The sequence below is a fragment of the Quercus suber genome, unplaced genomic scaffold, assembly GCF_002906115.3.
Source record: "Quercus suber isolate HL8 unplaced genomic scaffold, Cork oak 2.0 scaffold_127, whole genome shotgun sequence".
NCBI lineage: Eukaryota > Viridiplantae > Streptophyta > Magnoliopsida > Fagales > Fagaceae > Quercus > Quercus suber.
In genome coordinates, this window is record NW_027069590.1 from 626339 (window position 1) to 640792 (window position 14454).

Below are 14454 nucleotides of genomic sequence, written 5' to 3' on the forward strand. Positions count from 1 at the left end.
TTTCAATAAGGCATTATTGGGGAAATGGTTGTGGCTGTTTGGGAAGGAAGAAGATCAGTTATGGAGGAGGGTAGTAGTTTCAAAATATGGGGAAAAATGAGGGGAATGGACTTCAAAGCTAGGTAGGGGGTTCATGGGTGTGGTTTGGGGAGAGGCATTCGTATGGGATGGGAGGATTTCAGCAAAAATTGTTAGTTTATTGTTGGGTTGGGGAATATAGTGAGATTTTGACAGGATGGGTGGTATGGGATCAACCTTTCCAATTGGCTTTCCCAAGGCTATATGGTATTTTCATGGACAAGGAGGCATCTATAGAAGCTTCTTTGTCAAGGCAAGGGGCGGAGGATAGAAGAATTTGGGTGTTCGTTTTAGCAAGATCTTAATGATTGGGAGATGGATAAAGGGCTGCGTTTTCTTCGTATATTGGGAGCTAATACTCCTCTGGATGCTAGAGACCGGATGAGATGGAAGTTGAAACCTAATGGGAATTTTAACATCCGGTCGTATTATAACAAATTGCAGGATTCCCCTCCATTGTTTTTCCGTGGAAGGGTATATGGAGAGTTAAGGCTCCTAGACGGGTTTCTTTTTTCGTTTAGTGTGCAACTTGGAATAAGATCCTTACGGGTGATAACTTGAGATTGAGGAGATTGGATTTTGTAGACTGGTGCATTATGTGTCGTCATTGTGGAAAAACGGTAGACCACTTACTTCTTCATTGTAAGATGGCTCATCGGTTGTGGAGCTTTGCCTTTACTACTTTTGGCTTGTCTTGGGTTATTCCTAGATCGATCCCAAATTTGCTTTTTGGCTAATAGAATTGGTTGGGGAAGCATTCGCCTCAGATTTGGAACTTAGTTCCGTTATGCATCCTATGGTGCATTTGGAAGGAACGAAATCAGAGAACTTTTGAGGATTTGGATAGTTCCGGCGATCAAATGCTTGCATCTTTTTGTAGGACTCTTTTTAATTGGTCTCGGGCTTGGGACTCCCGACTCTCTCCCTTCTTTTCTTTGTACTCTTTCTCCTTTGTAATTAATTTGTTGTCTGGGTTTCTTTGTTGTTTTTGTTCTTGTATTTCCTGGGTCTGCTCTATGTTTTTCATGCATAGATTAGCCATTCGTATATATATCATTCTTACTTATCCACAATTAACCCACTCCCTGTCCAGCAAGGTCTCCTTAGATCACTCCTCTTCCCATTTTCGTCTGATTTTGAATTCAAACTGAATCTTACTGGGATACGTTTCCTATTTTCTGCCAGAATTTGCTCACCTAATTTTGTATTGACATTAATGCACTTCTCCCTCCTACCCCTTCCTCCCACCACCACTGTATCAGGCTTGCCCACCGGAAAATCCCCCACCATAGCACCTGTGAGTTTCGGATTCGTCGCCAACAACCCCCTTGACTGATTCTTCCTCTCCACAAACTCCCCCTGACTCTAAATTTTCTCCTTATCCTTAGTTGTAACATGTTGTGGCTGAGTCACCTCCCTTGGCTGCACTTGACCCTTCAGTGCCTCAACAAAAGACCGGGAGGGATGAAACCCCGACATTCTCCTTTGTGGCTGAGACACAAATTTGGCCTCGCCTGAACCCTCAAAAGCATATTGGTCAGGTTCCAACATCTTCCTCAGTTCAAGCCCAAAGACCTTCCAACCATTTTGTGCTTTGCCACTAGGAATAATGACAGATCTTCTATGCCCGCCAACTTTGAGTTCAAACACTAAAAGGAATTGACCAAAGGAATTTGATCCCTGCTGCAAAGTGTACGCAATATCTCCTTCCCTAAGCGTAAAAAACTGTTTTGGATTGATTCCGACCACCGTATGTTCTATATTCTTCATCAACCATAAGGCTGCATTTTTGCCCAAGAATACTGACTTCATGAAGTGTTTACCTTGTTCTAAAATACATAAGGAGAAAAAAGTTCCTCCTTCCTCAACCACCAATTGGAAAAACTTAAATTCAATGAAAAAACTACGAATTCCACCCATTGAACAACTCTGAAACCCCACCGGAAGCTCTAAAACTCTAAAAAATCTCCAGGAGGGGGGAGAGAAAGAGAGAGCACTGAACTCATTAACCTGGTGCTTTCCTACATAAACATGACATTTTTTCTCTAACTCTCCCCTTCAAGCTGGAGCTCATATGTGATATAAGCCTAACTTGTAGACGATTTCTACGTAATGCCGTTGTAAAGATATCAAGAAGTTGGTTCTTAGACTCCAGTTAGAATCTTGTCTCTTATATAATTTGTTGCTTGCATTAATTGTGCTTTTCTACTGTTTGTGCAGCGGAGTTGTTATAGCTGAAGGCATTCTCAGTGGTGACAATATTTTTGAAAATGGTAGTCCTCATCTATTTTTATTTATGCTATAATATGAACTCTCTATATACTGTTATATACAGTGAGAAGCAAAAAATGAGATTGGTTGGATGCAAACAATGGAAACATTGGTAACTTGGGTGAAATGAGGGTGTAAGTTGAAGTGTTTGGGGGGAGGGCTGGGGGTGAAGGAGTGATGAAATTAGTGTTTGGGTGGGTGAAATATGAGTTCAATCTTAAGAGGCAAATTATTTAACTACAAATAGTCTCTATGGTTTGACCATAAAAATTCATTTAGCTGTAACATCTGCCTGATGGTTATTTCTTCATATATGTGACTTAAATCTCAGCAAGTCCTTCGATATTTTGTAAAAGTTGTTTCTGTTATTAAATATATTTATATAGTTTCTTTTTGTATGTTTATTATTATTATTATTATTTTATTTATTTATTTATTTTCAGTTTTGGAATGTAAATTATAAATGAAACTGTATTTCTGTTACCCTTTGGAGGTTTCTGAGGATGCCATTAGCTTTTTGCATATATGCAATGTGAACAAGGTGCTCACTGAAATAGAGATGCCAGTTTTGTCAAAATTTTTATTTGATAGGGCCCCCTTTTTCCTCTCTTTTGTTGGCTTACTGATGTTTGTTTGGCTAAAAATAATATATATATATATATATTATATTTTCTGTCTCTTCTTTTATGGAAACATGTGTTACACATTATTTATACAAGATATAATCTCTCTATTGAAAATATAAAAGCGTATGGGAATCAATTGTCCAACTTATGTTCCTTCTTTATCCTATATAGTTGTTTGCTTATTCGCTAGTTTATTGTTTATGTACTTAGGTTCTTTATTCTTATGTTGACTGTTCTAGAAATTAACTTTTTCCAGTCTATTTTCTACTACCTTTCTGGATACCAGAAATTCTCTTTTGTTTTATTCTCTCTCCCCTCACTCCCCTCACTCCCCTCCCACCTATTTATTTATTTTTATTATTTTTTTTTAAAAAAAAAACTCCTATCAAAATAGGATTTTAGAAAAGCAATAAAATCCCCAGTGAAGAGTGACAGAAACTGTAACAGTTTTAGAAAGAATATTTGTTGCGCCTTTCAGAGAGGATTTTGGCATGTGAAATCTATAACCATTATTGTACGAAGGTCTCTTACTTTTGGTTATGGGTAAATCCATTACTCTTATCACTTATTCTTTTCTCCCCAGGATATTCATGGGCATATCTTATTCTCCTCTATGTTTATGTGCAAGTTTCCCGGTTCATCGTTGTTGGAGTTTTGTATCCCTTTCTAAAGTATTTTGGTTATGGTTTGGATTGGAAAGAAGCTACTATTCTCATATGGTCAGGCTTGCGAGGGGCTGTTGCATTGGCACTTTCCCTTTCAGTTAAGGCAAGTTTTTGAATTATCGATTTGTATTTTATAACTTCAAAACTGTGGTAATTGAGGTTCTTATTATTACATCCTCAAACGTTTGGAAATTTCTAGATTTGGTATTTTCTAATTATATTTTGGTATCAATATGCTTATTTTTGTATGGGTTTTCATTGTAAATGTTTTGCAAAATTCTCGAAATAATGATTGTCTAACATAAATTGGTTATTCTACTTGATATTATTTTGAAAGAAGGAAGGTGGGTTTTGTTGAACTGAAAATATAGAATTAGGTTGTGCTTTGGTTATGTTAGAAGTTATTGAAAGTAGGAAACTGACATGGGAACTACCTCCTTTTCTTTTTTCTTTATTGCCCTTTTCCCCTCTCTTTTTTTTGTGAGAGTATGTCTTTAATTTTGTAAGATGACACACCAAAATGATGCAACATGACAAATTATCGAATAGGAACAATGAATAAGAAAAATAAATATAGAACCTAGGAGTCACTTGAGATCTTCACTCACATGAATACAACAACTCTCCTCGGTTGTAGCACCCAAAAAACTTATCCGTAGAGAAAACCTCAATTTTATCTTCCCTTGTGTATGTCTCACAGCTAAAGAAAATCTCATTGTTTTCTTTGCTCCGTACTCCCTCTTTTTCACTCCAGGCGGCACTATTTATTTGCACTCTCCGATCTCTCTTTTTTCTTCCTGAGGCTTGCTCACATGGATTCTAATTCTATTTGAAATAGAATTCTTGTCTTGTGGCTATCTAGGTGTGTCCCACACGCTGTCTACTTGGGCTCTAATAAGATGTGGGCTGGACCCACAACATTGTTAACCCTAGTGGTGTCCTAATCTTTAAGAGTATGGTTACTTTGTCCATAAGTTTAGAAGAAGGTCCATCTTTTACGTAATTTAAAGTTGCGTTATATATATATATATATATATATCGGTAATCCCGAAACGGTTCACTTGTATCAACTGGTACTAAAACATTTCGTTTTCTTGGCCAAACCGAAGCGGCCTCTGGTGGCAAGTTGACTCCCTTTTACGGTAATGGTTTTTTTTTTTTTTTTGGGGGGGGCTTGATGCATGTTGAAGCTTCAAAGGACCGATTTATGCTTTGATACCAAATTTGATGCAGAACAAACCAAAACCAAAACCAAAACAATGCAATATGAAAATTAACGAACAGGGAAAAAGAGTCCACCAAGCATGAGAAAAACCTCTAGGAGCCTGCACCTAGAAATCTTGGATTTTCTGGATTCAGCACTAGACCATGGAATCAATTTTTGGAGAAACTTTAGTCATAAAAATAATTTCCCTTGCATGGAGCACAATACTTTGCTTATGTAAGAGTGCTAAACTCTAATTCTAACTTTTATAGGAAACCTTAATTGACTTACTATAAAAATAACCTTAACTTTTAAATAAAAATACTAATAAACTTATTTAATAACTAGGGTCTAAAATAGAATACAGTTGAACAAAAATTACAATTGACTCCAAAATTAAATAAGTTTAATTTAAAATAAGGACAAAACGTATAGAAAAAGTGATTTACAGAGCATGTGAATTGTTTGAATTTATTGAAGTGGAAATCAACCATAGGAAGGTGTACCTTGATATCTTGATGTGTAAGGTGTCTAAAGTGCATCAAGAAGTATATGAAGTATCCTTAAGTTAAATTTCTTTCTTTCTATTTGGGATATGTTTAAGGTGTAAAGTTTTCAATCAAGTTACAAAAGGTTTGGACCTGTTTTTGATTGTGGTTTGTGAAAATGCCAAAAGCCAAACTTCTTTAGAAAGTCATATTGAAGCCAAAAGTCATGTCTTTTGCCCTGTGAAAGTTCTATGATTTTGTACTTTATTATATTCTTAGAAAATGAGTCAGCATACAATTAACATAACTATGCTTAAAACTCTGCTTGGCACACCCATACCACTGTGAGTCATTAACATAAGAAAAGTCCAACAGCCAACGGTCATTTCTAACAAGCATCCATACCAGCAATTTATTTTGTTTAGAAAAAGCAAATTAGATTTGTAATTTCTGGTCACTTTGTGTCGATTTAAAAAATTTCAGTGTCCACTTTATGCAATTTTTTATGCCTTATACAATATGTTGCTTCTCATTGATCTACTACGTGGTTTTTTCAGCAATCTAGTGACAGCTTGCCCGAAATCAGTTCCAAAACTGGAACTCTGGTACATTTCTGAAGCAAGTATCTTGATTATGTCTTTGGTTTGAGAGATTTGCAAATAAAACCATGTCATTTATCTTGGAAGCCGAAGGGGGCTTAAGAAACCAGAAATTAATTTCCTTTATTCATTGATATATTTACACAATCTTTTTCACCTCCACAGTTTGTTTTCTTCACTGGTGGAATTGTATTCTTGACGCTTATTGTGAATGGTTCAACAACACAGTTCCTTTTACATCTTTTGGATATGGATAAGCTATCAACTGCAAAGGTGGGGATTCGAATAATTTCTGAGTAGATTTTTTTTTTTTTTTTTATAATTTTTTTATGGTAGCTGGACCATATAATTTAGTATTACATTACTTTAATTGCTTATTAGCTTCAATTTTTTCATATAAGGTTATGATGGAATTCCTTTACCTCCAAATATGAGTAATGGCATTGAGAATATCTATGATATGGAGTAAGCAGCAGACCATTAACCGTGGAAAACTATTACGTGAGCAACTGTTGAGGTGGCAGCAAAAGAAATACAATATAATAGCACAACCATATCTTTTTTTTTTTCCCTTTTTTTTTTTTTTTTTTTGAGTGTTGTGAGAAGGCTATGCTCATTAAGAGTTGATGATGCCAGAGATAAAAAGTGTTCTCTGTTTTGGGAATTACCAATAACTTCACCATACCTCCTTCACTGTGGACCAACAGTGAACTTTGGCAGTCCTCCCAGTGGAGGGGCAGTAGTGTTCTGGGTCCATCAAATCGCCTTTGTTAAAGTCAATTATGTCCTATTCAACATGGAAGAATCGAGGTTCTTTTGTTCTGAGCCAAACGTATTTGAATTCACCTTGGAAGAAAAGAGTCTAACGTTGAGACTAAGAATATATGAAAGAGGGAGAGTTTTTATTAGATCAGTCTTCTTAGGGCAAGAAAGTTCCAAATGACTTTTTGCGACGCTAGTTGATCTAGTGCGTCTAAACTGTCAAGTGGAATTTATTAGAACCACTAGAAATTCAAAATGAGAATATGATTCATATTTATACAGGGGCTTATTCTTACATGGTAGACTTTTTGATAAATGTTGTTAACTAGGACACTATTCTGTATGTTTTGAACAAAGCACATTATTATAATTTGTGCTTGCATAGACAGCATTGTTGGTTGTGGGAATTGTTTTTTTTTTTCTTCTTCCTTTTCTCCCCTTCTGTGTTTAATGTTTATATTTGTCCATCTTATAACAGAGGCGCATACTGGACTACACAAAGCATGAAATGTTGAACAAAGCATTAGAGGCTTTTGGTGATCTTGGAGATGATGAGGAACTTGGACCTGTTGACTGGCCTACTGTGAAAAGATATATCACGTGCTTAAATAATTTGGAAGGGGAACGTGTGCACCCTCATAATACACCTGAAGATAATAATAATTTGGATGTGATGAACTTGGAAGATATACGCATACGCCTTCTGAATGGTAAATTTCTTATCATGTTATGACTTTTGTTAATAAACACAAGTTAAGGTGAATTTAATTAAATTATATTTTTATACACTTTCCAAAATATAAAGTCAAAGTGTACAAAAAATATCAATAAAAATACACAACCAATATAAATTTGTGCATGCACACTAATGAATTATTGGCACGTGTATTTTTATTTTAAAGCAGTGAGCATTACAGCTCATAATTGCATATTTATTATTCCTAAACTTGTGCCTTTAAGGCATATTAATTATGTAAGTGAATCTGAAACTGATAACAATCTAGATCCTATGAATTTCAAAGATGTACAAAGTGGCCAATGACATATTTATTTTTATGTTTCATTTTTGTCCTACTAATTGTTTATTGTTTATGAAATGATCGTCAACCATCTAGCATATTTTTTTTGACACGAACTATAAACTTTCCTTATTTTTATAAAATCTTAGCATATGTTTTGACCTACATACAAATGGACCTTGCTATTGTTTATGAATGAGATTTCATTTTTGTTAGGAGTTAGGCCTAATGTCTTGTAGTTGTACCATGTTGCAGGAAGATGGTCATAGATCTTTATAGGTTGTGAATGTATTAGATCTTTTATTATTTAAGGTGTAGCAACAAAAATTGCAGTGTATAGGCTCCTTGGTCTAGCTGGATACCCCAATGGGTATGGATTTGGTGTTTGTCGCTTTTCAAAGTGGACCATTTCATTGCATGTAGGAAAACAATAGACAATATTCATTTGGCACATCTATTCCTCAGAAGGCAATAGCATTGAATAATTTTTTTTCAGACTGATTATTCAGAGAGTATGTACTGATTACTGAACTACATTGGTGATGGGCTAATGGCTCTACTGAGAGGTGAAAGGCAAAGTAAGCAATTGAAGACTACACAAGATTTATGGCATTGAGTAATTGGAGGCTCTTTCTCCTGTGACTTGAGGGCGCCAAAGTAATTTTATGTGGAATGGCCATTTAATTTAGAGATTAGCATTGTCTACAATCAATAATGGTGGCTAAATGTTCTAGAGATAAGAGATTAGAGCATTTACATCAGTCTGTCGAAAATTTCCATCTATTTTAGCATAAGAATTTACTTTTTCTATTTTACATAACCACTTTGCAAAAACTCCCAAATCAAATTATCTATTATACACTATATTTTAATAATATTTTTTATTCTTCTTTTATTATATCTCCTACGGTCCTACCAACATCAAAACACTCCTCTCTCTCTCTCTCTCTCTCTCAAAAAAAAAAAAAAAAAAAAGCTTCTCTCTCAGATTTCTCTCCGCTTTCTGCCACTTCTCTTCTTCTTCTTCTTCTTCTTCTTCTTCTGTGTTGCAGTTCTGGGTAATGTTTTTCTTCTTCTTCTTTGCTGGGCTGAAGACCACAGTGCTGGGTTATGGTGATGGATTTTATTTTGGATCCCCATTGGGTTTGATTTAGGTTTTTGTTGTTGTTGTTGTTTTCTTCTTTGCGGTTGTGGGTGGTCTGTGATGGGTTTGATTTTGGATCTCTATTGTACGGTTTTTTGTGATGTCGATTGGATGATTTGGGTTTTCCGGTTGATGGGTCAATTGGGTTTTGTGATAGGATGAATAATTTTATAATGGTTTGTGACTTGTGGTGGTAGTGCTGTCTGGTTGGTGATGGCTGTGTTTATCTGTGAGTCACAGTGAAACGGAGAGAGAGGAAGAGAGATATGAAAGAATGAGAAATTAATAAAATATTAGGATGCAAAGCTACAGTAACTGTATATTTACGCGGTTATTGTAGCAAAAATGTAAATCTACAGTGTTTTAGAAGAGCTGATGTGGGGAGTTTTTGAAGAAAAATGTGTGAATTTGACAATTTTTTCTATTATACATCCACTGATGTGAATACTCTTATAGTTTTATGGCTGAGAAGGCTAGGGCTTGTTTGGTAAGGGGATTCATGTTTTTGTTTTCCAAATGATGTGAAAAAAGTATTCAAATATTGGGGTAGAAAACTATTTTTAGGGAACACATAACACAACAATGTGTTTGGATTACAAAGGGTTTAGAGTAACACAAGAAGACAAAGAAACAGAGGTTCTGTTCAGGTGCTGTTACTAGTATTTGCAAGCAGTACCCAGACTTTTAGGGTTTTGCATATTAATTGATGATGATCTTGGTAGGCTTTGTAGGTTAATGTAAGATACTAAGATGGGATATTATTCTAGAAATCATGATCCACGCCTCTCTCTCTCTCTCTCTTGCAGGGCTTTCAATACAATATGTGAATTTTCCTTGCTATATGCATTGATTTGAGAATTCATTTCAGTTTTAATTTCAAGCAAGCAGTTGAGTACTTGGTTAAGTGTGCCTTTGCAACTAGTTGTGCTGTTATTATTCTAGTCATATTACTTTAAAATATGGATATGAAAAACTTGGAAGAAAAAAAAGGGAAAACAAGAGAAGAATAGAAAAAAATAGAAACAAAAAATTAAGTGGATCTCAAGAATGATATCTTGATAAATTTTGTTACTATTAATAAAGAAAATACTAATTAGTAATTTAATTTCTCAAAAAGTGGGAGGAAGGGATTTCAAATAAAAAATAATTTAAAAATAATTTTCGATTTTCATATTAAAAGGCCTCACTTAAAGTTGTCATCATAAGCCTCAAATTTTATGGTGCCAGCCCTGATCACCCCGCTGCTGTTATTATGAAATCCAATGCTTGCTCTGTTTGAAGGTGACCTCCTTCACTAATTTAAGAAGCATTTCTCATATCAGGTGTCCAAGCTGCGTACTGGGGAATGCTTGATGAAGGTAGGATTACACAAAATACTGCAAATATATTGATGCAGTCAGTGGATGAAGCACTTGACTTGGTTTCAGATGAGCCTTTATGTGATTGGAAAGGTTTAAAGGCTAATGTTCATTTCCCAAGCTATTACAAGTTGCTTCAAACGAGAATTATCCCGCAAAAGTTGGTTACGTATTTCACTGTGGAAAGGTTGGAATTCCAATGTTACATTTGTGCTGCATTTCTTCGTGCCCATAGAATCGCACGTCGGCAACTGCATGACTTTATAGGTAACAAAAATTTCCTTGTTCATTGTCAATTATGCTTTTCTAGTTAATGCATCATTATTGATCTTGTGGTATTTCTTTTCTCTTTTCTTTCTCTCCCTTGCTATATAAGTAATGAAAAATACTATATAAACTTGATTGTAAGATTGACAAGAGGGTAGAAAACCTTGATGGTTTTAGCAAGGTGGCAAACAACACCACCACCACTACATTTTTTTTCCTTTTAAGTAACAAAGATGTTGCTTAATGATAATATTAGAATGTATGATATGATATTAAGACATATTCTTGCTATAACTTATATATATATATATATATAATTACTGAATTCAGTACTTCAAATTTATTTTCCAAGCCCTAATTTAAGTAATTTATGGTGTCGAATTTTCAATAATCTGGGCAATGAAAATCTCTTCAATATTATAATATACTTGTCAATGTTGGTATGTTTATGAGATTGATATAGATTGTTGGCTTCCATCCAAACAGCTTAAGCTTTTGGGACTAATGGTCTCTTGCATGTTATTTCCACATATATGCTTGAAATTTAGCTAGTAAATATTGTTAGTATTGGCATGTCATTAGTTCTAGAGATTAAGCTGTTAGAAAGTGAGAAAAAAAATTATGTGAAGCTAACAAACATGCCAATACTACTTGTAAATTGTTTTGTCACTTTCTAATGCTTAAGCTCTAGGATTGATGGCTTCTAATTGTTAGAGGTATTGGGTTTATATTTGTAGGCCCATGAATGCCTAACCCTAAGCTCTCTCTCCCCATATAAACCCTACTTAGGGTTCATTGTAATTGTGAATTAAGAGTACAGTGAAGACGTAGTAGTTAAGGTTTTTTCTTCGTGGATGTAGGCAGTTAGGCCAGACCACATAAACCTTATGTTCTCTCTCTTTTCTCTATATTCTCTTTCTCCATATATTATCATAAAATCTAACAGGCAAATGTTCGTTAGTGGGTCTCATTGATTAGAATGAGGAAGACTCATGTCTCCGCTCATGGTTGAGTAAGGGTTCTACTAGTGGTGAGTCAAGATGATTGTGTATTGGTGACTCCTGTAGTTGTGCAAGGAAGATTCCTATGTCCGCCCTAAGCACGGTTAAGTAAAGGGAACACTGTTGGTGTTGGTGATGCATGCCACTTAGATTGTCAAGAACAAGAAAAAGGCTTCCGTTCAAGGGGGAGACTAACCAGAATGCCACAAGTGACTTGGTTAGAAGGCTTACACGTGAAGGGGGAGATTTGTTGGAATATTCACGTGTGAGCATAGTGGTTGGTCAAGTAGTAAAGTTCCACATTGGATGCTAATGAGAGGAATGAGTGGTTAATATAAAATAATTGAGTTTATACCCATTGGGCTTAAACCTTTTGGGTTAAGTGGTGTTCCTATATGTTATATTAATCACTCATTCTTCTTCTTAGCATCTAATGTGGGACTTCACTACTTGACCAACCATGCTACTTGTTAAATTACCAATTGTCCCATAAATATAAGCTATTGAGATATGGTAAATTTAATCATTTAACCACATACTTCTAACATTCCCCCTTACATGTGGGTTTGAACTCCCTTTTAATAGGTGAGACCCAATACATGGATTTGAAATGGGAGGTAAAGTGGAGGAGATAGGGATTAAACTCAGGACCTCTTGCTATAATACCATGTTAAATTACTAATTGTCGAAAAAGCTTAAGCTATTGAGATATGGTTTAACCATTTAATCACATACTTCTAACACTGCTCACACATGAATATTCCAATAATAGGCCTACACATACAAACCTACTACTTCTAACACTAGCAATACTAATACCACATGTAAATCTTCTTTCTCAAGTATGTAATGTTATATAATTTTCTCTGTAAATGCAAGCTCAACAGCTGCTTTACCTAAACCATATATGGTGTTGGCACAAAGAATCTTTGTTCTGCCATTCCTCTGAGTGAATTCTGGTCTTGTTTTATAAGAACTGAAAGTAAAATTTTAGAAAGGAAATTTGCATGTTTTCAGGTTGATAAACTGCCACTTGTCCAAAAAGTTTAAGTTATTAGGAATGCTGAATTTAGTTGCTTAATCATTATTCTAATGTTCTCTCTCATGGGCCCAAACTCCCCCGTTAATAAGTGGGACACAACACGTGGTTTTTAACCTTTTAAATGGGAGATAGAGCGGAGACAAGTTCTGACACAGGTCATAGTTCTGAACTGCTAGGGCCACTGATTTGGATTTATGCTCTTGATATTTGTTACTGGGTAGCCCCATTTATGCTGAAAAATGATTTCTTTCTTACACACACATACTATTTAGGTGACAGTGATATTGCTTCTACTGTTGTCAATGAAAGTGAGGTAGAAGGAGAAGAAGCAAAAATGTTTTTGGAAGAGGTTCGTGTAACTTTTCCGCAGGTTTGTAACATAAAACTCCCCACTGGATGTGTTATGAATTATGATGATCAGTTGTGGTAGATCCTAACTGGAGTTTCACTGATATATAGTGTAATTTTGGGAATAATATTTTATTACTGTTTATTTGGGGCAATTTTCAGGTTTTACGGGTTGTGAAGACAAGACAAGTAACATATTCAGTGTTGAACCATTTAATTGATTATGTCCAAAATCTTGAGAAGATCGGCTTGTTGGAAGAAAAAGAGATGCTACATCTTCATGATGCTGTCCAGGTATCTTTCAGTGATGTTTTGTTGTTTACACTTCTTCTGTCTTCAGATTACACATCACAAATTTTTTATCTTTATTATTCTTACAAGAAATTTTGCTTCCATTCTGTGCAGACTGACTTGAAAAAGCTTTTAAGGAACCCTCCTTTAGTTAAGATCCCAAAAATAAGTGATTTGATCAGTTTCCATCCTTTATTTGGGGCCATTCCTTCTTCGATCCGTGTGCCACTTGAAGGGTCTACCAAGGAAACAATGAAGCTGCGTGGTGTGACACTTTACAAGGAAGGCTCCAAGCCAAATGGTATTTGGCTCATTTCCAATGGGGTGGTCAAGGTAAGTAAAAAGCTACCCTCAGATTATGAGTCCAAGATATATTACTTTTTAAATTTTTCCAGTGGAACATGACACAAATGAGAAGTGTTATTTGCAGTGGACAAGTAAGAGCATAAAGAACAAGCATTCGCTGCATCCGACTTTTACACATGGGAGTACTTTGGGCCTATACGAAGTGCTAAGTGGAAAGCCTAACATTTGTGACATGATCACAGATTCTGTGGTCCTCTGTTTTTTCATTGAAAGTGAGAAAATACTTTCAGTTCTCGGGTCAGATTCCTCTGTAGAAGACTTTCTGTGGCAGGTATGGCTATACTAGAGATGAAGATATATACTGTAAATGTCATTACCATTAATGATGCCATAGCATGAATAGCTTCATCAATGTGTTATCAACTTCTGGAAAATTGAAAATTTAAGATCAATGTAGCTACAAAGCTCTTTGTTGCTCAAGGGTGGAACAGATTATGTTTCTGTTAGCTATCTGATATTTATTATTGAGATCTTGCTATTTGGTAAAGACATAGATGTGTCTGTATATTTAGTGTCTGAGAAGCATAAAAAAGATAAGATGATAATGTAGGGGATAAACTTTTACTAGTCCTTTGGGTATATTTTCTGTTGGTTACTTGGTTAAATGAAGTTAAGAGGGTTGATCGGATTAGATGGGAAAGAGTGGTCTGAAGATATCAGTTTTGTTACATTTTGAGAGAGGCTTGGCTACCTTAAATTAGCCAGAATGAGTGATAAATTCTTACGTTATTTATCGGCTTGGCAATCTTTTTATTATTGATAATATTCTTTCGTTATTTATCAAAAAAAAAAAAAAATTTTTTTTTTTATTGAATCCAAATTTATCCAACTGGTGGAGAGGAAGGGGGACGGTATTTTTCTTGAAGGATTTTTGAACGGGGGAAATACTTCATGAAATCGGTCTTCATGGGTAAGCATGCGGCAC

At 35.3% G+C, this 14454-nt stretch overlaps 1 protein-coding gene across 2 annotated transcripts in view; it reads left to right on the forward strand.

Moving 5' to 3' along the window:
* The window catches only part of LOC112035478 (sodium/hydrogen exchanger 8), a 43887-nt gene that overhangs the window by 20397 nt on the left and 9036 nt on the right, over positions 1-14454 (forward strand). The window contains exons 11-20 of one of the 2 annotated variants that reach the window (XM_024068301.2): positions 2299-2351; positions 3559-3743; positions 5890-5937; positions 6097-6204; positions 7172-7403; positions 10179-10481; positions 12797-12894; positions 13035-13166; positions 13278-13496; positions 13594-13800. In XM_024068301.2, the coding sequence (XP_023924069.1) occupies positions 2299-2351; positions 3559-3743; positions 5890-5937; positions 6097-6204; positions 7172-7403; positions 10179-10481; positions 12797-12894; positions 13035-13166; positions 13278-13496; positions 13594-13800 (1585 nt within the window). The remainder of the gene's footprint in view (positions 1-2298; positions 2352-3558; positions 3744-5889; positions 5938-6096; positions 6205-7171; positions 7404-10178; positions 10482-12796; positions 12895-13034; positions 13167-13277; positions 13497-13593; positions 13801-14454) is intronic. The other variant, XM_024068308.2, reaches the window with a different exon arrangement.